Source organism: Dama dama, chromosome 22 (genome assembly GCF_033118175.1).
Source record: "Dama dama isolate Ldn47 chromosome 22, ASM3311817v1, whole genome shotgun sequence".
NCBI classification, from domain to species: domain Eukaryota; kingdom Metazoa; phylum Chordata; class Mammalia; order Artiodactyla; family Cervidae; genus Dama; species Dama dama.
In genome coordinates, this window is record NC_083702.1 from 6343741 (window position 1) to 6365796 (window position 22056).

A 22056-nucleotide genomic window follows, 5' to 3' on the forward strand; every position below is an offset into this window, starting at 1 on the left:
ACAGTCTATAAATCATGACTCTTCATTCAGATCAAATGATTTTTTTCTTACATTTGTTTCACTCATTTTTCTAATTCCAAGTTTTCTTGTGCTCCTTTCACTGTTAAAAGTGCTGGCTCTCCTGGCTGAGAAATTATTTCATTGTGGATGCCATATTGTACCAAAGTCATTAGTTGCTTCCATTTTTGGCTTCCAATTCACACAATCAAAATTAAGCTTTTGGAAAGTTCATTCTCTCCAAGGTGCCAAACTAACATTATTGTGAATGCTACTCAGCTAAATTTAGCTTAACAGTTGAACACTAAAGGCGTTTTTTTTTTTTTTTGCAATGGTAATATTCATATAAAGTTCAATAGGCACTGCATAGATGAACCAACATTCTTACTAAATTAAGAACACCATGGGACTTTTCTGGTGGTTCAGTGGTTAAGAATCCATGCTTCCCTTGCAGGGGGCATGGGTTCAATCCCTGGCAGGGGAACTAAGATCCCAAATCCCCCACCATGGCCAAAAATAAAATCCAAAAAAACAAACCAAAACCCATGAAGCAGAAACATACCTGGAATTGGATGTAATTATTAAATCCAAACAAACTGTAAAATTGTGTCAGTAGAATTAGATATCATAGTTGTCAAAATTTACAATTATTTTTCCACACAGAGTGATTGAACTGCAAAATTTTTGAGACACAGCTGATGTGAGACACAAAAAGGATTCCAGTCTGGCTATGCTGTGCTTAGTCGCTCAGTCATGTCCAACTCTGCGACTCCATCATGTCCAACTCTGCGACTCCATCATGTCCAACTCTGCGACTCCATGGACCATACCTCTCCAGGCTCCTCTGTCTGCAGGGGTTCTCCAGGCAAGAATGCTGCAGTGGGTGCTCAGGCCCTGCTCCAGGGGATCTTCCCAACGCAGGGACGGAAACCAGGTCTCCCGCATTGCAGGCGGATTTTTTTTACCATCTCAGCCACCAGGGAAGCCCTCCAACATGGCAGTAACCTTTTTTCCCCCATAACATGTTTCTCAACCATGTCAATGAAAGAAAGAAAGAAATGGACATTTTTATTCTAGCCAAATATTATAATCTGGGAAGCAGTCTTCCAGAGAGCTGTGAGAACTGTCTTGCCTGTTAAGAGGTCAAGAGCTCAGCATGGTAAGTTTCTGAGATACAGTGCTATACATTGACCATGGAGGTGGTGGTGGTGGTGTAGTCCTTAAGTTGTGTTTGACTCTTTGTGACCCCAGGGACTGTGCAGCCCGCCAGGCTCTCTGTCCACGGGATTCCCCAGGCAAGAATACTGTAGTGGTTAGCCATTTCCTTCTCCAGGGATCTTCCCAAACCAGATATAAAACCTGGGTCTCCTGCATTGCAGTGGGTTCTTTACTGACTGAGTTACAGGTGTGTTTTAAGTTTTTGAGACAAAATGCTATGGTTTACTCACTAAGTCGTGTCTGACTCTTACAACCCCATGGACTCTTTGTGACCCCACGGATTGTAGCCTGCCAGGTTCCTCTGTCCATGGGATTTTCCAGGCAAGAAAACTGGAGTGGGCTTCCATTTCCTTCTCCAAAAGTGCTATACATTAAATGATATATTATCAACAGTCTACACAATCCAGATTCACGTGCACAAAACAAGTAGTGGGTCATGGGTCACTGTGGCCTCTTGTAGGGTTAAGAAGGAAGCTAATCTCCTAAGGAGTACAGATCCTTGATAAGATTAGGAAAGTTATCTTCCAAGGAGGTTTGGTTAATGCAGAGGTACAATTTATACTAAAAGGGAGGGATTTTATGCTTAAGTTTCTGTCTTGCCATAAAATGTGAATTTTATTTCATCATCACCTAGAATTTGGAAGTTTGAGCTTTTGCACAACAACTTAAAGTGTTCTAGTCCCACTGAACAAGTCCTCTAAACTAGGGCATTTTTTTCAAAATCAGCTTAAGTTTTTTAATCAAGATATTCACCAACTGAAGCACACACACACAAAAAATCTTTGCCTTTGCACTTTCCTGGAGAAGGAAATGGCAACCCACTCCAGTATTCTTGCCTGGAGCATCCCAGGGACAGAGGAGCCTGGTGGGCTGCTATCTACCCGGTCGCAGAGTCGGACAGGACTGAAGCGACTTGGCAGCAGGAGCAGCACTTTCCAGCAAATTACAATTACTGAAAAGTTGAAAAAGGGAAAACAATACAACGCACTTCTAGGAAGGATTAAAAAAAAAAACTCCCAGTTTTATCTGAATAAATTCATACTCTGAAACCAAATGTAAGGAAACTGAGACAAGTCACTGCTCTGCTGCACCTAAAATCTGGTAACGCACTCAAAAGAACGAGGGATTCCCCGCCTCCCGCCTCCGTGCGTCTGCAAGTCATCAAGGCCGGATCGGTGCGGTTCGGGGAAGCTGCTCTGCCCCACGGGTATCTCTGAGCCTCCGTTATCCCCTTTCGGTGCAGTCTAGAACCCCATCCTGTTCCGACCGCCCGGGTGCGATACATACTCACTTCCGGCATCCGCCCGAACAGCCACGGGCTGAACGAGAAGACACCGCCGCCCCCAACACCAGCCGCGCGTGCGCACACGCCGGCAGCCGCCCCAAGAGCCACAAAGGCTCCGCCCCCGAGCCGCAAAGGCCCCGCCCCTGAGCGCTCACGCACGCGCCCTTCTCGGGAGGCCCCGCCCCCCGGGCTGCCTCGGAGGCCCTTCCGCCAGCCCGGCGCCTGGGCTTGTGGGCGGGGCTTGAGGGGCTCGCGGGCGGGGTCGGCGGGGGAACCCGGAGGAGGGCGGGGCGTGCGGGCCAAGTCCGGAGGGCCGGGCCCGCGGGCTCCACGGCCGCGCTGGGCTTCTGGCGCTGGCGGAGGCGCCATGCAGGCCGACCCGACGCCGGAGCGCAGCAGCCGGGTCCTGACGCCAGAGCCGGAGCCGGAGCCGGGCCCAGAGTCGGTCCTCGACCCCGAGCAGGATGCGCGGGCGGCCCTGGCCGAGTTCGTGGCGCTGCACGGCCCGGCGCTGCGCGCGTCGGGAGTCCCCGAGCGGTACTGGGGCCGCCTCCTGCACAAGCTGGAGCACGAGGTGCCGGTTGGGGCGCCGTGCGGGGAGGCCCGGGGTGCAGGGCGGAGCCGGGGTGCGGGCCCTCGCGGCGCGCTTGCAGCGGTCCCGAGCGCGCCGCCGGGTTGGGTGGCTCTGGACTTTTCTACCTGGGAGGGTGTGGTCAGCGGTCCGGTTCCGGGCAGAGAACCGCTGGGGGCGGGGGGGGGAGAGGCGCGCGCCGAGGGTATTTGACGGAGTGGAGATGGGAGGGAAGGCGCGTTCCCGGGCGGGCTTGGGTGAGACGCGCACGGGGAGAGTCGGGGGCCGGCGTGGATGGACGACGCAGGAGTTGCACGCGGCCGGATATTTGAGCATGGCCTAATGTCCAAAAGCCTTAAATTTTCACTTTCGTGGCGGTTTGGGGCCTAAGAGCGGCGGCCGGAGCCTCTACCTGTGGCCCCGGTCTTGCCAGCACCTGGGGCTGGGCCAGGGCTGCGGCGAGAACTGGAACTAAAATGAACTTTGGCTCCCGTTGTGCATGCCAGGCCCTGGGCTGAGTCCTCCACAATCCGAGCCCAGAGCAGCCCTGTGAGGGTTAGGATCCAACACCCCTTTCCTACAGTTGAGAAAACTGAGGCTCGGAAAGAGCCAGTGCACATGAAAGAGGAAGTGACCCTCCTAAGGTCTGTCTGACCTCAGAACTAGAAGCTTTCTTCATAGAATTTTTTCGTGTTCCTTCATTTGATTTGAGCCCCAGGTCACCATCATCTTGCTGGTTAAGGAAAACTGAGGCTGTGGGAGGCAGAGACAGCATCAAAACGAAAAAAAAAAAGAGCTCGGAGACTTCCCTGGCAGTCCAGACTCCAGGCTTCCAGTGCAGGGGTTCAGTCCCACATGCCTCATGGCACGACCGAAAAATTTTTTTAAAAAAATTTTTTTAAGAGCTCGGATGCTTCGAGGGTCTCCCTTGTAGGAACAGCTCCTTTCCGCTGGCCTGTGCTCTAGCCTCTACCTCCGAAGGGTCCTAGCTGAGGGGTGAGCCCTGGATTTTGGTGGTTTGCCCAGATGCTGAAGCCAGTGCACATTCATGGGCCAGCTGTTGGGACCTTCTGAGCTGGAGGCAGGCTCTTCACCGGCTGCCTCCTGGGTCAAGACAGACCAAGCAGTGCAAGTAGTGCATTGGGACCCCAGCGGCTGCTGGGTGAACCCCACCCTCTCAGCCGGCCTCCAGGAAGGGGGTGGGGCCGTGGACCAAGTGCCTTCCTGTTCAAAACAAGGGGAGTTGATATAAAAAAGATACAGTGTTATTGGCACCTGCCTTTTGTGAATTTCCTTCCCCCTCAAGCCTGCCCTCCATTTGCCAGCATTTCCCAAGCACTTGCCCTAGTCCCAGGCCTCTGCTGGGCAGGAAGGGGACCGCAGAGTCTGATAGGATAAAATGGCCTTCTGGTGCTGGGTGAATGGATCATGAGGTGGAAACACCCTAGCCCTGGCCCTGCCAGCCTCCGTGGGCAGTGAAGGCGCTCGTGCAAGTCACTTGCCCTGTGGGCAGCAAAGTCACTCATGTGCGTCACTTGCCCATCTTGAGTTCAAGTCCCGGAAACATGGCCCCAGCTCTCACGGTCTTGGTGGAGTCTGGGTGCAGAGGTGTGCCCAGCATGTAGTCACCAAAGTGTAATGTCCCCTCCATCCTGGCCACCATTGTTCTGCTCAGGGGCACCTAGTACTTTTCCATGACCCTCCCTTGGGTGATGGGCAGACCTGTGAGTCATCACTTTGCCAGACCCAAACCTGCAGCCCTTGTTCTGACAGACCTGCTGCTGGGGGCCCAGGTGTGGGGGAGGATGCTGGCTGACAGAACAGACACCTGCTGACCGAGGAAGGGGGTCCCCTCCAGCCCCCCACTGGCTTGGAAACCATGGGGAGTGTTTTGAAATAAATTTCAGCTCTTTCTGGCCAAGAGGAACTTCCCAGCTGCAAAACCACTCCTCTCCTCTACCACATAGGGGATTCTCCAGCCCCTCTGTGAAGGGATGGTGTCACAGCTGGGGGAGGGTGGGTCCTACACCGCACCTCCCCCTTGTCAGGTTTGGGCATGGAGGGATTGAGATTTGGGGTTCTGGGTTGGGCCCCAGCCTCTGAGCTGTTCTCTCCTAAACTCCAAACCGGAAAAAGGGTTGTGGCTTCCCCCGCCTCCAGGCTTTCTGGGGGGGAGGTGGGGGGCGGTTCAAGACTCCATCCCAGAAAGTGCCCTAGCTCCCCTGGGATGCACCTGACCGGCCCCACAGCCCTTCCTGCCCCAGCTACTCTGCCTGAAGTCCTTGTACCACCATCCCACGGCCACACGTTGAAATCTTCCCCTTTCTGGGACTTGCCTGGTGGCACAGTGTCTTAAGACTTCCCACTCCCAATGCAGGGGGCCCAGGTTTGATCCCTGGTCAGGCAACAAGAGCCCACAGTCTGCAACTATAAGATTCTGCATCAGAGACCTGGAGCAGCCAAATCAGTTAATCTTCTGCTTCCTTCGCTGCTCACTTCAGAGGATGGCGCCCCTGCAGGGGTTATCTGGGCTGCTCAGATGGCCCCTTCTGGCTCTGTGTCGTCAGCTCCCAGGGCAAGGCCATGCGTCACTCATCCTCACACCCCCGGGTGCCTGTCCGGCCCAGCACATCAGCGCCGTTCGTGCCTGAATGGATGGCTGATGGCCAGCTGCTGGGATGCGTGTGTCTCCGGTTTTTAGTGGAGTCGTGGGAAATACATCTTAGGGGCAGCTGGTTTTTGTTGAGTCTTTGCTGTGCTGGGGACTCTGTGCACTGTCTGATTTGATGTGTTGCTCTCAGCTCCCCTGGAAGGTGGCTGATGGCCCCTTCGCTGGTGAGAGACTAGGCTCAGAAGTGTCGTGGTGGCCAGTGCTTACAGAGCTATTAGCCTCTAAGCTCTGCGTGTGTGTGAATCAGCTAGTCCTCCCAACAAGCCGCAGATAGATTGTAATATTCCCATTGTGCGGATGGGGAGACTGAGGCATGGAATGGTTCGGTGACCTGCCGACTTGTGGCAGACTCTGGGTCTTGAGTGTGGCCGTGTGGGGACTGACTGGCTTGCCCCCTTCACCAGCTGCAAGTGGCTCGCAGTTGCCAGGGAAACTCAAGGAAACCCAGGCCCTTCCCTTCTGGCCCGGGGCCCCAGGATACCAGCCCCAGGCCTATGCTTGGTGCAGACTTGGGCGGGCATGGTTGCAGAGCGCTCTTGACCCCCCCCCCCCCACTTTTCCCTCCAAATCTCCTCCGCTGCCCTGGTGTTGGGTTGGTGGATCTGGTGAGAACAAAGCTGAGCTGAAGTCCCTGGCCCACCATAATCCTGCCTTTTCCAGGAACTGTGAGCGGAGCCGCCCCGTCGGCCTTCTGGGCCACATTTTCCCTGTGAAGCAGGAAGCCAGACTGGCTGTCACTGGGAGGCTCGCTTGTAGTCCCTCCCCCAGGCGTGGGTCCCACAGGCTGGGGCACCCCGATAACGGTGCCCGTGTTGGCAGGGGAGGTGAGGGCCTCCTTCCCACTCACTGGGAACCTGTCTCCCGGGTGTAAGATGGGCAACTGGACCGTAAAGAGGCCCTGTGCTCCTCGGGGCTCAGTTCGTCCCCGAGGCCAGTGTGTGGCAGAAGGAACGGGGCAGGAATGGGGTGTCCTGCCAATGCCCCCTTGCCTCTGGCCCCCAGGTTTTTGACGCTGGGGAGATGTTCGGGATCATGCAGGTGGAGGAAGCCGAAGAGGAGGAGAGTGAGGATGAGGTGGCCCGAGAAGCACGCAAGAAGCCCAACCCTGGCAGCGAGCTCTGCTACAAGGTCATCGTGACCAACGAGAATGGGCTCCAGGCTGCCGACCCCAACAGGTAAGGAGCCGAGGTCCGGACGCCTCTCATCTGCGCCGCGGCTCCCTCTTGAAGGGTGTCACCCCGGCCATCACCCCCGGGAGAAGCAGTACTTGCAGGCACTCCTGCTCCTCCGGGCCAGACTACTGGCCACTTAAGCCAGCCTGAGACGGGGTGCGTGGTGGCCGCTGCGTTTCCAGCTGGACTTTGGGCCCCATCGGCCCCGACGCTGACGATGTTCCCGTGTTTGTCATGTTTCATACTGTCCTCAGAGCAGCCTCCCCCCAGCTGCCTCTTAAACTGTCCCAGTGGTCCCGCTGACCACGTGTGGCGAGGTCCCATCTTGCTGGTGAGGACCCAGTGGGGACAGGATCGCCCAGCTGGTTACAGGTGTGGGTGTCATCCCCAGGGCCGTCTTAACTCGTGAGCCTGGGCTTTTCCAGGAACACCCCCCCACACCCCCCCCACCGGGCCTTCCCACTGGTCCTGCTGAATCTGGTCTCTGGGTAGGAGCCCTGGACTTCACATCAGGGAACATGAGCAGCATGGCCTGGTTGATTCCTTGAGTGGGGACTTGTGAGGGGCCCAGAGGTGGGCCTGGGCCTTGCATGGGGCCCCAGGGTAGAAAGGCCAGGGCCAGGACTGGACCCCAGGCTTCCTGCCTCTCAGGGGCCGAGGGACTATCTTCAGGCCGGGCAGGCACGACTTTGTTGAAACCCTGGGCAGGGGTGCGGGGGGGGAGCTCACCAGACCCTGTGGGTCCCTGGGCGTCTTTGTCCGTAGCTCTTCCCGCAGAGCTTTCCCAGCTCCTTCGCTGGCCCCTGGTGGGGTGGGAGGGGCCACACAGGTAATCAGAGCAGACAGGCACCACCACCCATGTACTCTCTGACTCAGAAACTCATTAAGTTCAGTACAGCGGACCCGTGCGTGTGCCTGCTCTGTTCCCGCCTGTGCCAGCCATAGGACTCAGGCCCAGCGGCCTCCTCAAGGGGCTCCGGGGCTCCCTGCCTCCCTGCCCCCTCCACACGCAGCAGCAGGCAGGTCTGGGGTGTGACGGGCATGGTGTTGAGATTGGGAGCTCGACTGCCCTGTCTGCCCTCAGACCTTTGTGAGTCTACCCCAGTGGCCAGGCCCAGCCTCCGTCCGCTCCCACACCCCCCATTCCAGCAGGCCCCGTGTGCACCTGCCCGGGTTCCCCCGCCCCGCTCCGGTGCTCCTGGCTTTGTGCACGAGGGCCGGGCTAAGTCTTTGTTTTTTTCAGGATGTGCCAACAAAAAGTGGTATGAGCTCGGTGAGCTGGCCCCCAACCGCAGAACTGGAGTCCTTGCTGTTGCTTTTGCTTTAGTGGGGTGGGGGGGACCAGGGCTGTGCGTCGGGGAGTCCACGTCCAGCCAGGCTGGGGTGGTGTCGGGCAGCCTGACTGGCAGGCTGGGGGCAGGCAGGGCCTCGGGCCTGCAGGGGAGCTCCTCGCCCTCCAGCGAGGTGGTGTGGGAGCCACATAGCCGGCCCAGGAGACTGGCCTGGGTGGGCTGCTTGTCTGAACACGTGAGAACTCGAAGCCTCTCCCACACAAGGCCTTGGCACCTACTGAGCAACGCCCAGAAGTCCCGGGTGAGCGCAAGTGAGCTCTGAGTGGGGCTTCTTGGCGCATCTGCCTGCAGGTCGCAAGGTGGGGGGCATGGGCCCACTTTGCAGCAGCTCAGAATCCAGCCAAGGACACTTAATGTTCACCGTGATCACTGTGACAGTCAATCCCTCCACGTGTGAGGATCCGATGTAGGCGGTCAGCTGTTTGTCTCATTTGATCTTCATGTCAGCCCGCGATGGGGTGGTTAGGGATGTGTTGCCCTGTTTGAGAAAAACTGGAAGAGAGAGATGGGAGTTTCCCAGGACAAATCAGCGGGCAGAGCCAGACCCCCACCCAGGCCCGGCACCAGGTCCAGGCCACAGCCGCAAGCTCTTCCTCAAGTGGCTCCCCCCGCTGGTCCTCGCCCACCTCTCCCCCTTATTGCCTGGCCTGCGTGGCAGCCTCACCCACCCCCACCCCCTGTGGCCTCTTCCTGCAGCATCTTCCTCATCGACCACGCCTGGACGTGCCGCGTGACGCACGCCCGCCAGCAGCTGCAGCAGGTGCCGGGGCTGCTGCACCGCATGGCCAACCTGATGGGCGTCGAGTTCCACGGCGAGCTGCCCAGCGCGGAGGCTGTGGACCTGGTTCTGGAGGAGATGTGGAAGTTCAACCAGACCTACCAGCTGGCGCACGGGGTGAGCGGGCAGCCGGGCCCCAGGGGGGGCAGCCGGGCCTGCGCCGCCCCGTGCTGTCAGGGCTGGCGGGAGGCGGTCCCCTGACCCCACAAGTGAGCAGGCTCCCCTGTCCGTGGCCAGTGGGAGCTGCCCTGGTTCCCTGCGACTTCCCCATGGGCCTGTTACTCTTGGCCTCGGGCCAACCAGTGCCGGAGACCCAGGTGTCCGCATGGCCTTGAACACAACCTTGGCCCAGGCCCCTAGACGTGGGCCCAGCGACCTGGCTGTCTCTTTCCCAGTGTCTGCAGGTTCCAGCACTCTCTTAAACACCCTTAGTGATTCCTTGCTGCCTTCAGGAGTAGAGTCCGGTCCCTTCAGCACGCTCTGGGGCTTATATCACTCCCCAGCCCACCCCTAGACCCACCCCCACGCACCAGCCCCCTACTTTGAGGCTGGGGAAAAGACAAAAGTTGTTTCTCGTGATCGCAGCCGTCACCTCCTCTAGGAAGCCTTCCCTGAACTCACCCTCCTCCCCACCCCCACACAAAACCAAGCACCCCCATGTGGCTGCTGGGCTAAGTGCCTCTCTTACACACACCTTTACCCCACCCACGATCACACAGCAGCCCCCTGGCCCGGCAGCCTTGTGTTCAGAGGGCCAGAGGCGTGCCTGTTGGGTGTTCCAGGCCCTGAGAGTTGAGTGTAGACGGGCTGGCAGCCGGTGTTCGGTTTGTGGACGCCAGGAAAGGTGCGGGGACCGGAGGACCCGTGGGTGAGGGTGGCGTGTGCTCTGCCCGCAGACGGCCGAGGAGAAGGTGCCCGTGTGGTACATCATGGATGAGTTCGGCTCACGCATCCAGCATGCTGACGTGCCCAGCTTTGCCACCGCCCCCTTCTTCTACATGCCCCAGCAGGTGGCCTACACGCTGCTGTGGCCCCTGCGGGACCTGGACACGGGCGGTAAGTTGGCCCCGCCACCCCCCAAGGAGGGGCCGGCCGCTCTCCCGCCACTCCGCTGACGGCCCGCATGTCCTGGTGCAGAGGAGGTGACCCGGGACTTCGCCTACGGAGAGGCCGACCCGCTGATCCGGAGGTGTGTGCTGCTGCCCTGGGCCCCCACCGACCTGCTGGACCTCAGCTCCTCCACGCCCGAGCCGCCCGCCGAGCACTACCAGGTGGGACCTTGGCCCCGACACCCGGGGCCTGTTTGCCCGATGGCTTCTGGAATGTCCTCCGCCAGGTCACCAAATGTCGCGGAGCTGCAGCTGGCTGCAGTGGGAGGTAGAGAGGAGTCTGGGGGTGTCTGTGAGACAGGAGCTCAGAGCTCCTGCAAACATGAACTGCATGTGGCCGCACCCCTTGGCATCAGCTCAGAGCCCAGACCCTGGGGTCCCAATACTAGGAACCGTCCTTCCAGAGGGTGGGGTGGAGCTGGTGGAGGGTGGTGGGGTGCTGCTCCTCATATGGGGTCTGCGGTGGGGGCCACGCAGCTGGGCTGTGAATCCTGGCTTGGGACAGTTCCCTCGTCTCATGACACCACCTTCACCGGGGGTGTGAGGACACTTTACACACTACACGCTATGTTTCATGGCGCACAGTAGGCCCACAAGTGGTCATCATGAGCATCGTAGCTGGGGATGACAGTCTGTTGTCTAGGCCCTACTGGGACCAGGGAACCCACTCACAGGGCCTGACTGGTGGAGGGCCCAGTCCGTGGGGCAGGCCAGCATCGGGAGCCAGGGTTGGTGCGGCCAGCAGAGCCTTTGGGAGCAGAACCAGGTAGAGCTGAGTGGGAATTAACACCCCAGCCCCCTCTCCTCCTCCCCCGCCTTCATCTCCAGCCGCTGCTTCTCATCCACTCATCCCAGTTGGAAACCAAGGGATGCACGAGCCTCTGCTTAGCACTTGATGGGCATGCTCAGCTGTAGCCCTTAGAATAGGACCTCCATTCCTGTTGTATCGTCATTTAGCAGGGGGTGGGGAAACTGACGCACAGAGAGGTTAAGTCACTTGTCAAAGGCCACACAGCTGGCGGAAGAGCTGGAGTCCAAACTCAGAGGGTTCTGGGAACTTGCGGGCCGAGGCTCTAGCCTTTCCACATCATGTTGACGTTTCTGTGCCCCTTACCAGTCCACCGAGCGCCCCAGAGGATTGTGAAAGGAGGAAGCGAGTTAACCCCGAGATAACGAGTGGGCAGGGTGCCTGGTGTTAGCTGTTCTGTGATCCTCTGGCTGGGAGGGCTGGGCTGATGCGGTGGGCCTGTTGGCACTTTTCCCTGTGAATTTAAGCCAATGGTGATTGAGCCCTGTTAGAAACTCAGTGACCGCCCTTCTTAATTCAGAGGTGTATTTCAGAGCCTCGTAGAGTGCTTGCGCTTTGAAGGTGCTTACTAAACACTTGAATGAGTGTGTGAATGCAAAGGAGTAGATAACAGGTGGCTTAGAGACAAAGACTTCCCCGTCTTGAGGTTGTTAAAGGAACATGAAATCAGTAATTTTGGGGGGTGTAGGGGGAATGCCCCCCACTGGCCCAAGAAGAGGAGAAGAGTCCAGACACTGGTTTTCTTAAACATCCTGGTGGTTTTTGACCCATTTGGGTCAAGCCTGTGCTCTGGGCCCTGGGGTTGCCTGTATGAGTCAGCAGGTGCCAGGTGACAGCTTGTTCCAAAACGTGGCTGCTCAGAACAGCAGACGTTTGATATGTCCTGCTTTCTGTGGAAAGGAGATGGGGAGTGGCTCAGCTAGGTGTTTCTAGCCTCTGCTCTCATGAACACACTCAGGCTGTCGTCTGAGGCTTGGTCAGGCTGAGGACCAGCCCCTACGTGGTGCACTCCCGCTTGGGAAGGCGGCGCTGGCTGTGGGGGTGGGGGGGCCTCTTGACCATCCTCGGGAGACATGGCTGCTGACTCTGGGAGGAAGTGATCCGAAGGGAGATGGGAGGAGGCCACAGGCCCTTTCACGAGTTTGCAGACTCTGCTTCTTCCCGTGGGTTATAAACATGTCATTCAGCCCAACCCACGCTCAAGGGGAGATGCGTTATTAACTGTGCCTTTTGAAAGGAATGTCAGAATGTATGTGAACAGGTTTTAAACCATCATGCCGCTTACCCTCAGAGAGGACCCTGTCTGGGAAAGGCCCGGCACCTTCTGGGTGGCCTGTGACTTGGAAGAGGCGTTTAGAAGCGACAGGAAGGTTAAGAGCAGTGTCTACACTGTTCTTTTGACATGGAACAGGCTGTTCGGGACCTGAGCGGCCTCGAGCCCCGGAATCCTGGGGCGGGGGTGGTCGGGGGGCTCCAGGCGCCCCGGCACCTGAGAAGGGCTGTACGTGAGCCAGGTGCGGCCCTGGGGTCACACAAGCCTGGTGTGCCGGGCGGGAGGCCTGTGCTCACTTGCTCCCTTTCTTGAAGGTCTGTTTCTACCTCCGGTGTTTCCCTTCTAGGCCATACTGGAGGAGAACAAGGAGAAGCTGCCCCTGGCCATCAGCCCCGCGGGGTACCCCTGCGACCACGTCTTCAAGTGCGTAGCCCGCCCGCACCCCCAGACTGTAATGAGACTCCTCCTCGCTGCCTTTCCGCACGCACTCCCCAGACTCCTGGGACATCCCCCGTGCAGGCTGCCGTCTCCGGGCAGCACAGCAGTGACAGGACTGCCAGGGGTGGGGTCTGAGGGTCACAGAGAGACGCCCGAGAAGGGAGGGTGAGCCGGGAGCCAGCGCGGACAGTGCCAACAGTGCTGGGCACCCAGGCGGCCAGGAGGGGCCACGGCCAGCTGTCTGCAGCTGTGGGCTGGCAGCTTCCGTCAGGCCAGGCAGGCCTGCAAGCCCAGGCTCCAACAGGGTGGAAGTAGACGGTCCATTTTACAGGTGAGGAAGGTGCAGAGGGATGCCCCCCCAGATAACAGCCACGTCGGGGCAGCTTGGCCTCTGTCTCCAGGGGGTCCCCTCCCTCTGACTGCCCAAACCTCCTCTCCTCTGTCCCTTCCCCCCAGACACTGGGGGTTTCCTCCCCTCTAGCCATCCTCCCCTTCCCCGAGGCCACCGCCCAACATCCCTCCACTTCCTGGGTCAGAGGCTGAACCAAGGCCCCATCGCCTCGTCCCCAGCCGTAGCTGTGCCCCGGCCATGAGCTAGATGCCTCGTGTTGGCCTCGCCTCTCTCTCCAGGCCTGGATCACTGTCCAGGTGGAGTCCTATCTCCCTCCCACCTTCATTCACAGCCCCGTTGCTTTCAAAGTGTGGCCACGTCTACCGCCCCTGGCAGACATAGTCCCAGGCCCCCTGTCCTCTCCCCTGCCCAGGGCCAGGGCTGGTGCCAGCGTGGAATGAGGCCTTGTCCGGGGCACTTGTCTGGGCCTTGGGGCCCTGGGGCGCCAGCTTGCTTCTCTGAGGGCAGCCCTCCTCAAGTGTGTCCGCCCGTCCTGTTGGCACGTGGGAGGCAGGAGCCCGGGTCGGTGAAACACTGGGATTGTCCTGTTTTATTCTCAGGGTGAGCACAAGGAGCTGGGCCCTGGGGTCCGTCTCACAAGTGGGGGGTGAGGGTCACCAGGGTCCGAGGGCCCCATTGCTGGGCAGACAATGCAGACGGCACGATCCGAGCCCGTCCGGCTGACCTCAGCCCCGCCCCCGCAGGGTCTACACGGACATCCGGCAAGTGCTCAGCCACCTCACCCACCCGCGCTTCACCTTCACCCAGAGCGAGGCGGACGCCGACGTCCTCTACAACTTCTCACACTTCAAGGACTACAGGTGAGGCGCCTCCCAGCCCAGGGGCCCGGCCCACCTCCCCTGCCCCTGAGAGCCCCCGCCTATCCTGAACGGCGGCACCTGCCTGGGCCCCGCAGGAAGCTGAGCCAGGAGAGGCCCAACGTGCTGCTGAACCAGTTCCCCTGCGAGAACCTGCTGACGGTGAAGGACTGCCTGGCCTCCATCGCACGCCGGGCGGGCGGCCCCGAGGGCCCGGCCTGGCTGCCCCGCACCTTCAACCTGCGCACGGAGCTGCCCCAGTTCATCAGCTACTTCCAGCAGCGGGAGAGGCGGTGAGCTCCCCTGTGCACCCCACTAGCTAAGACAACACCCAACAGGCTCCCGTCGCCCCCACCCCTGACCACCCCGCCATACCAGTTGGCCTGGCCCGCCCCATGGCCAGCACCTGCTGCATGCCCGCTGCAGGGCTTGACGGCACTTCCATCTGGAGAGCAGCTCCCTTGGCCTCAGCTAACTGCTGGCTACCAAAGCCCAGCCTTGAGGTTTTCTCTGGGACCCCTCCTTTGGCCCCTTCTGTGGCCGCAGTCCTGGGGGCACACAGCCTAACCGATCTCTCTGCTCCCAGGGGTGAGGACAACCACTGGATCTGCAAGCCCTGGAACCTGGCCCGCAGCCTGGACACCCACATCACCAAGAACCTGCACAGCATCGTCCGGCACCGCGAGAGCTCCCCCAAGGTGGGGCCCTGGGGCGCTGGCAGGTGGGAGGAGGCCTGCTCTCGAGGACCAGCGAGGGCAGGTCCTGGTGGCAGCGTCGTCGCTAAGCTGGGAGGAGTTGCTGCTCGCTGCCCTTGCCAGCAGGGAGGGAGCCCCCACAGTGGGCCACCCACAGGAGGGAGGTGGCTGAGTCAGGGAGCCCCGCAGGGCCATGGAGAAAGGTGCTGTAGCGACGAGGGGCCGGCAGTGGGGGAAGTGAAGGACACAGTTTCTGCTCCTGGACAGACAGAGGCCCGAGAGAAACAAGTCACCAGATGACCACTGGGGAGGTTCCCAGCCCTGGGATGGGGAGCCGGTGGATTTATGGCTGAGAATTTGTTTCCGGTTTTCAAAGTCTAAAAATCAGTGGCATCTCTTCTCTCAATTAACGATGACGAGAGAGAGCTTGTTGCAGTTTTAGACACAGGTGTGCAAAGACAGGAAGACGCAGAGTGTGGAGGGCAGGTACCAAGTCAGGGGCCTCCCCGAACCTGGGGTTGGGCGGGAGGTAGGCTCGAGAGTGAGTCCGCTCCTCCAGGTGTGACCGCGCTCAGGGGTCCCCCGGGCATGAGCCACGGGCGGGGAGGCCAGGTCGCTCTGTCCTGGCCGGGGCGAGGCGAGCGCACGCAAGCCTGCTCCTGTGTCCTCAGGTTGTGTCCAAGTACATCGAGAGTCCCGTCTTGTTCCTTCGGGAAGACGTGGGGAGGGTCAAGTTCGACATCCGTTACATCCTGCTGCTGCGGTCGGTGAAGCCCCTGAGGTTGTTCGTCTACGACGTGTTCTGGCTGCGGTTCTCCAACCGGTAATGAAAGCTGGGCAGCAGGTGGGCAGCTGGGCTGGGGATGGGGGAGGTGTGCCTCTTTTACTCTGGATGAGAACACCTGCACCGGGGCTCCTTCCCCAGCAGGGATCCCGCTGAGCCCATTTCTGATAACCGACGGTAACCCTCCCCAAATCAATACCCCTTTGTGTGACAGACCCCAGCCCTGCAGACTCTGTCGATGTTTAGGGGCTCGTGGGGGTCTAGTGGTGAGCCCACGGGGGCCATGGGACCACCCCGCCCGCTCTCACCAGTGGGAGAACGGATGCTCGGCCGGGGGGCTCCGAGCACCTGCCTGTCTACCCCGCTGGGACCAGCCGCGCTCGGGACCCACTTGATTGTCCGTCTGCTCATCCTGCAGGCCCTTTGCCCTCAACGACCTGGACGACTACGAGAAGCATTTCACTGTCATGAACTATGACCCGGAAGTGGTGCTGAAGCAGGTGAGGCTTCGCGGGGCCTGGGGAGCTAGGTCCCCGTGGAGGCTGGTGCAGACGGGACCCCACACCCATCAGCGTGTCTTCCTGGCGAGCTGCATACTGGTCAGGGGAGCTGCCCTCTGGGACCTGCGTCCCCTCCCAGCGCTGCCCCCAGCGCTCGGAGGGGCACACACACTCAGGTCGAGATAACGGGGCCCTGAGGCTTCCCTGGCTCGTGTCACATGGCCCCCAGGGCGGGTGGCCGCTGCTGGCCTGTGACCCCGCCTGGACCCTCTGTCCTCCCTGGGCTGTCTGGGTGCCTTGAGCAAGAGGGCATGGGGGCAGAGCTCCTTTGAGGTGAGGGCATCAACCCCCAGCTGACCTGCAGGGCACCTGGGGCAGATGGGGGAGGCTCCTTCTGGACAAAGGCAGGGCCCAGCTCCCGGTGGAGGAAGAGAACCCGGAGGGGTGTTGGTCCTGACTGTTGGGGGCAGACGGGAGGCAGGGCACAGCCGCTCTCCACCCTGCTCCATCCCGCCCTGCCGTGGCCCTGAGGTCCCCACGTCCACACAGCAGAGCTGCTCCTGAGAGAGGGGCTCTTACTGCCCCGGCACACGGCGATATATTAGCAAACTGAACTCCGTGTGTGTGTGTTAGTCACTTCATTGTGTCCCACGCTTTGTGACCCGCCATGGTCTGTCCATGGGATTTTCCAGGCAAGAAGACTGGAGTGGGTTGCCACACCCCTCCCCAGGGGATCTCCCTGACTGAGGGATCAAACCCTGGTCTCCATCTCAGGCAGATTCTTTACTTTCTGAGGCACCAGGGAAGCCCTGAGCTGCACTGAACACTCGCTCTTCCATGTGTGAGGTATCCTTTGGGGGCCTTGCGCTGTCAGAGGGGCCAGGCCACATGCCCACCCAGCGGGGCTGCTGCTGCGTGTCCCTCCTCTTGTCCAGGGCTGTGTTAGCAGCTGGTCCCTAGGACCCTGGGCCCTTGCTGGAGCCCTGGGCTGTAGCTGAGGTCGTCTTTCAGGCCTGAGCGCCCTCCCTCTGTGGAGCAGGCATCATTCTGAGGGGCACGTCTCCTCTGATGCCCCCGCATGGGAGATACGCGTCCAGCAGGGTGTGGACACTGGGCTTCCTTAGGGAGCCGGTCCTGGTCCTCTCTGGAAGGAACCTGAGCCGCCGAGCGGCGTGCTCAGGTGTGTGCTGGGTGCGGTCTTGGCCTGAGAAGCCCTTGCCGTCCGCAGGCACTTTGAGCCGTTGCCGAGCTCAGACATGGGCCCTGCAGGCTCAGGTCCGAGTTCTGCCTCCAGTGACCGCTCTGAGAGGGACATGGTGACCCTTTGGCCAGCCCTCAGCATTCACTGCCTTACTGGAACCTCACAGCCACCTGCAAAGCAGGTTTGCTGGGCGGGAAGCACTGTCCCATTTTACACATGGAAACACTGAGGCCCTGGGAAGTAAATGCGTCCAGAGCTCAGACCCCGTCTCCTGCCCCCGATCTGTGCTGGCAGGGGTGGAGCTGGAGAGGCTGTGGGCGCCTCCCTGGGACCCCAGCGAGTGTCAGCTCCAGCGAGTGTGAAGGCAGGACAGGTCAGGCCTCCCTCGTCCCTGCGCAGAGGAGGCCCCGGGAGGAGCATGACGGGCCCTGTGTCTGTTGCAGGTACACTACAACGAGTTCATCCCGGAGTTTGAGAAACAGTACCCAGAGTTCCCCTGGAAGAGCGTCCAGGTGAGTGCTGGTCAAGCTCCAGGGGCCAGGGCTTGCCTCATGGGCAGCATGAGGCACATGGGGGGCCTTCGCCTCTTCTTGGTGGTCCGGCTCCTCCACCAGAGAGAGAGGGTATGGGTGAGATCCCCTCCTCCCCTCTGGCCCTAGTGGGGTGTCATGAGTGCTCCTTGGGGAGAGGAGGAGCCTGGTGGGGCCTTCAGGACCACCCTTGGGACAGACACGGGCTCTGTGCATCCCAGGAATCGCATACCTGGGGGCCGGTCCCCACGTCCTGGAGTCAGCATCTCACATGCCAGGCTTGGGGCAGAAGGAGCTGTGGAAGATCTGAGGCAGGACACAGGTCTGCAGGGAGTGGGTGCCAGGTGTGAGGGGAGCGAGAGTCAGGCTGCAGGTCATGGAAGATGTCGGAGGAGGTGACGTGGCCGTTAGGAGCCCAGGACTCAGGAAGGGGCAGTGAGCCCCGTGTTGAGAGGCTGCTCTGAGGGGCTGGTCCCAGCGTCAGCCTGCAGGCCCCCTGACCCAGTCCCCCGACCCCTCCCGGCCCCCAGGCTGAAATCTTCCAGGCCTTCACGGAGCTGTTCCAGGTGGCGTGTGCCAGGCCGCCCCCGCTGGGCATCTGTGACTACCCCTCATCCCGGGCCGTGTACGCCGTCGACCTCATGCTGAAGTGGGACAGTCGTCCAGATGGTGAGGGGGCTCCCCCACCCCACCCCCATTTACCCAGAGCCGATCCTCCAGCCACCCGCCCCCTCCACACACCACGCCAGCCCCCCAGGGACAGAGAGGGGGCGCTGTTGCCTCGGCCTGGTCCATGCTGCCCCATGCCCCTTGCCTCTGATTAACCCGGAGATACCTGGGTCAGAGGAGGCCCACCTTGAGGGTCCGCAGCCTGCAGGGTGGAGCACCTGGGGGAAAGGAGAGGGCTCATGAGGAAAGGCGCCCTGCGTGCAAGGAGAGGGGGCCTAGCGTCCCACTGAACCAGACATCTGAGCGGGGTGTGGTGGCTGGAGGCGGCCCCAGTCTTCCCCCTACAAGAGCAGGCTTCAGGCCAGGCTGCCCCCCAGAGAAGCCCCGCAGCCCCCAGCACCCCCTCCCCGGAGTGAGACAGGCCGTGCTTCTGTGCCATCAGGGAAGCGAGTGATGCAGCCGCAGATCCTAGAGGTGAACTTCAACCCGGACTGTGAGCGAGCCTGCAGGTACCACCCAAGCTTCTTCAACGACATCTTCAGCACCTTGTTCCTGGACGAGCCCAGCGGCTGCCCCGTCACCCGCCTCCTCTAGGCGCCCGCTGGCCCTCCTGCTGGTGCTTACGGGCGGATTCCAGCCTCAGTTCTCGGAGCTGCCTCTGCAACGTGTCCCCCCCACCCCCCGCAAGCCCTCGTTCCAGCCTCCCACCCTGGGGTTCGGGGGCCCACCTCCCCTCGGTCGGTCCCTAGGGTCGAGTGCCAGGCCCCAGTCCACACACCCCTCTCCAGCGACTGTGTGGTGGTCGATATCAGCTCAGCAAGGGCTTTATCCCAGAGAGCTTGGTTCCAGCGGTGTTCATGAAAGCGGTTCTGGGAAGCATGACGAGATGTTCTCAGGAACGAGGTTCCCCAGGAGCCCTCGTGGGAATCCAGACGCTAACAGGCCAGACTGGCTGTTCCCATGCTCCACCCCAGGCCCTGGGACAGGCGTCCCCAGATCACCCCAGGAAGCTGGCTTCTCAGAGCCAAACCTCTCACCCTTAGAGTCGAACCTTCACCAGCAAAACCTCCTTGAGGCTCCAGGGCGGGAGGCCATTTCTCTTGGCTGCTGTTGCCTTTCTATCCGGCCCCATGGACAGGCCACAGTGTGGTGCCAGGTCCTGCCAGCCCACTGGGCCCCGCAGGGGTCCTCGCCTCGTCTGAGGTTGGCTGGGACATTGGTGAGGGGGCTCGGGGACAGGTGGACAGCAGGACACCAGGCAGTGGATGGCTGAGAAAGACAATTCCAGAGGCCGCCTTCCACCAGCCAGAGTCAAAAAGTGGGATTTTTGTTACTTTTTCATTTATGGGAAGAAAACACAGAGTTCTCGTTCTTCATTATGTTTCTGGAATTTTGAGTCCGTTTGCAGCATAGTTTGTATAGCCACAGTGTACCCAGGCCCAGCTCACGAGGCGGTGGGTCTGACTTCTGGAGGAGAGCTGCCTGCAGAGCTTTCGTGTGTGTGTGGGGGGTGTGTGTATGTGTGTGTGTGTGTGTGTGTGTGTTGCTTGTTTCACTCTGGAGCCAAGAGTGATCTTTGTAGCAAAACTGGATTTGACTGTGCCTCTCACCTCTGTGTCCGCCAGAGGGGTGTGTCTGCCCATCCTGTCTGTTACCCACAAGTTCAGCCTGTGTCCTGGGGAAGCACCCCTCCCTCCAGCCGAGCGGAGGTTAGAGGGCAGGATGCCTCAACTCTGGTTTTCCCTGCAGAGAGCTGCTGTGTCCTGTCCCCTCCTGACGGTTTGTGCTACAATAAAGTCCGCCTTCTGTACCCCTGCCTCCCTTTTCTCCTTGGGGCCCTGGAACCACAGGCCTGCCTGATGTGTCAGTTGTTTTCCGCTGGTTGTCAAAGAAAACCAAAGTACCAAGATGAGGGCTTTGTGAAGGGGCTTTCCAGGTGGCACATGGTGAAGAGTTGCCTGCCAATGCAGGAGGCACCAGAGACACAGGTTCGATCCCTGGGTCAGGAAGATCCCCTGGAGGAGGAACTGGCAACCCACTCCACTATTCTTGCCTGGGAAATCCCATGGACACAGAACCCTGGCGGGCTACAGTCCATGGGGTCACAAGTCGGACATCATTGAGCATGCACAAACATGCTTTGAAAAACAGAAGTAATGAGGTGATGTTTAGGTCTCCAAGTCCTTGTCAGTCTGTTTGGGTTTGGGTGCTTTAAACAACTGAAATCTGTTCTGGAGGTTGGGGTGGCCTAAGGTCAAGCGGACAGCAGATAATGGTGTCTGAGGTGGGACCCTCTTCCTGATTCAGTCAGCTGTCTTCTCATTGTGTCCTTGTGATGGAAGGGGGGAGGGAGGTTTCTGGGGTTTCTTAAAAGGGCACTAATCCCATTCGTGGGGGCCCCACCCTCATGACCTAGTCACCTCCCAAAGGCCCCACCAACCAACCTCTCACTGGGGTTTAGGAGTTCAACATGAATTGGAGAGAGTAAATATTCAGGCTGTAGCAGTTCCTGACCCAAAGCTTGATTTTCTGGTGGTTCAGTTGCTAAGTCATGTCCAACATGGACTCCAGCACACCAGGCTCCCCTTGTCCTTCATTATCCCCCAGAATTTGCTCAAATTCATATCCATTGAGTCGCTGATGCTATCTAACCATCCCATCCTCTGCTGTCCCCTTCTGCCTTCAATCTCTCCCAGCATCAGAACCTTTTCTAGTGAGTTGGCTCTTTGCATCAGGTGGCCAAAGTAGCTTCAGCTTCAACATCAGTCGTTCCAGTGAATATTCAGGACTGCTTTCCTTTAGGATTGACTGGTTTGATCTTGCAGTCCAAGGGGCTTTCAGAAGTCTTCAGCACCAGGATTCTTCAGCACTCAGCTTCCTTTACGGTCCCAGCACTGGTTCAGTTTCAGAGCAGACCCGGGAAGGACCACTCTGGAGCTGAGGCCCGTCTCTGTGTGTGACCAACACCTGGGAACCTGGGTCCTCATGTGAGCCCTGAATCCTGGCTCCAGCACTTAAACCTGGGGGTCTTGGGGATGGAATTCCCCCCTGCCTGTCCCCACATCCTGGCGGTGGGGATGATGGGAGACCCTGAGACTACCACAGGGCAGCAGGGGATGGTCCTGGGTGCTGTCGGCCAGCACAGGGGCGCCCCCAGTGGGTTTTGAAGGTTAAAATATGAAGGCAGAGGCCCCGAAACGCAGGCCAGGGGCCTTCCTGTGCCCCTCAGGTCAAGTGCTCACACCAGGTTGTTCATCAGATGCCTCACGGGGTAGTGATCACTCCTGCTCACTCCCAGTTAGAACCTGGCCTGGAGGTAGGGGTTCTAGCAGGAGCCTGTGTCCAAGGCTCTGCCAGCCTCGCTCCAGACAGGTGTCAGGAGAGGTCATGGGTCACCAGATTTGGGGTCAGGATGACACCTCCCATGTCTGGGTGAGCCGAGCCAGGACTGCGTACCGCCTCTGACATCCCCTCCCTGATGGGGTGTGTGTCCCTGGTGGGGTGAGCTTGGTATGAGGCCTGGCACGCATCCCGGCTGAGGCTAGCGGAGGGCCATGCTTGGGGCCTGAGCAGAGCCCGGCGGTGGACCGGGCCGACTGAGGGCCTGGGCCCTTCAGGTGCCTGGGCTGGGCTCCCTGGATGTGGAGAGGGTGGACGGGACCCCCTCCCTAGGCTGGGGGCGGAGGCTGCACCCGTTCTCTGCCCGTGTCCGCCGCTCCACCCTGGGCAGGCCACCTCCTCTCCTGCAAGGGTCCTGAGAGGTGTGAGTCTGCATCCTGTGGATGACCCAGCCCAG

General features: G+C 59.7%; 1 protein-coding gene across 1 annotated transcript; it reads left to right on the forward strand.

Annotated features, from left to right (window-relative positions):
• The first annotated feature begins 2835 nt into the window (after positions 1–2835).
• TTLL12 (tubulin tyrosine ligase like 12) lies at positions 2836–20070 on the forward strand. Its single transcript, XM_061124371.1, has 14 exons — positions 2836–3074; positions 6745–6917; positions 8963–9161; positions 9941–10100; positions 10182–10315; positions 12581–12657; positions 13768–13884; positions 13980–14174; positions 14468–14579; positions 15248–15399; positions 15779–15860; positions 17505–17573; positions 18122–18260; positions 18703–20070. The coding sequence occupies exons 1-14, from the start codon at positions 2868–2870 to the stop codon at positions 18852–18854; spliced, it is 1968 nt and encodes a 655-aa protein (XP_060980354.1). The 5' UTR covers positions 2836–2867; the 3' UTR covers positions 18855–20070.
• Positions 20071–22056: the final 1986 nt, after the last annotated feature.

Bases quoted from the DNA above. Each gene is read 5' to 3' on its own strand.
- TTLL12 (XM_061124371.1), top strand. From the start codon at position 2,868: ATGCAGGCCGACCCGACGCCGGAGCGCAGCAGCCGGGTCCTGACGCCA. The intron at 13,885-13,979 runs GTGAGGCGCCTC...TGGGCCCCGCAG, and splicing joins TCACACTTCAAGGACTACAG to GAAGCTGAGCCAGGAGAGGC. The intron at 14,580-15,247 runs GTGGGGCCCTGG...CTGTGTCCTCAG, and splicing joins ACCGCGAGAGCTCCCCCAAG to GTTGTGTCCAAGTACATCGA.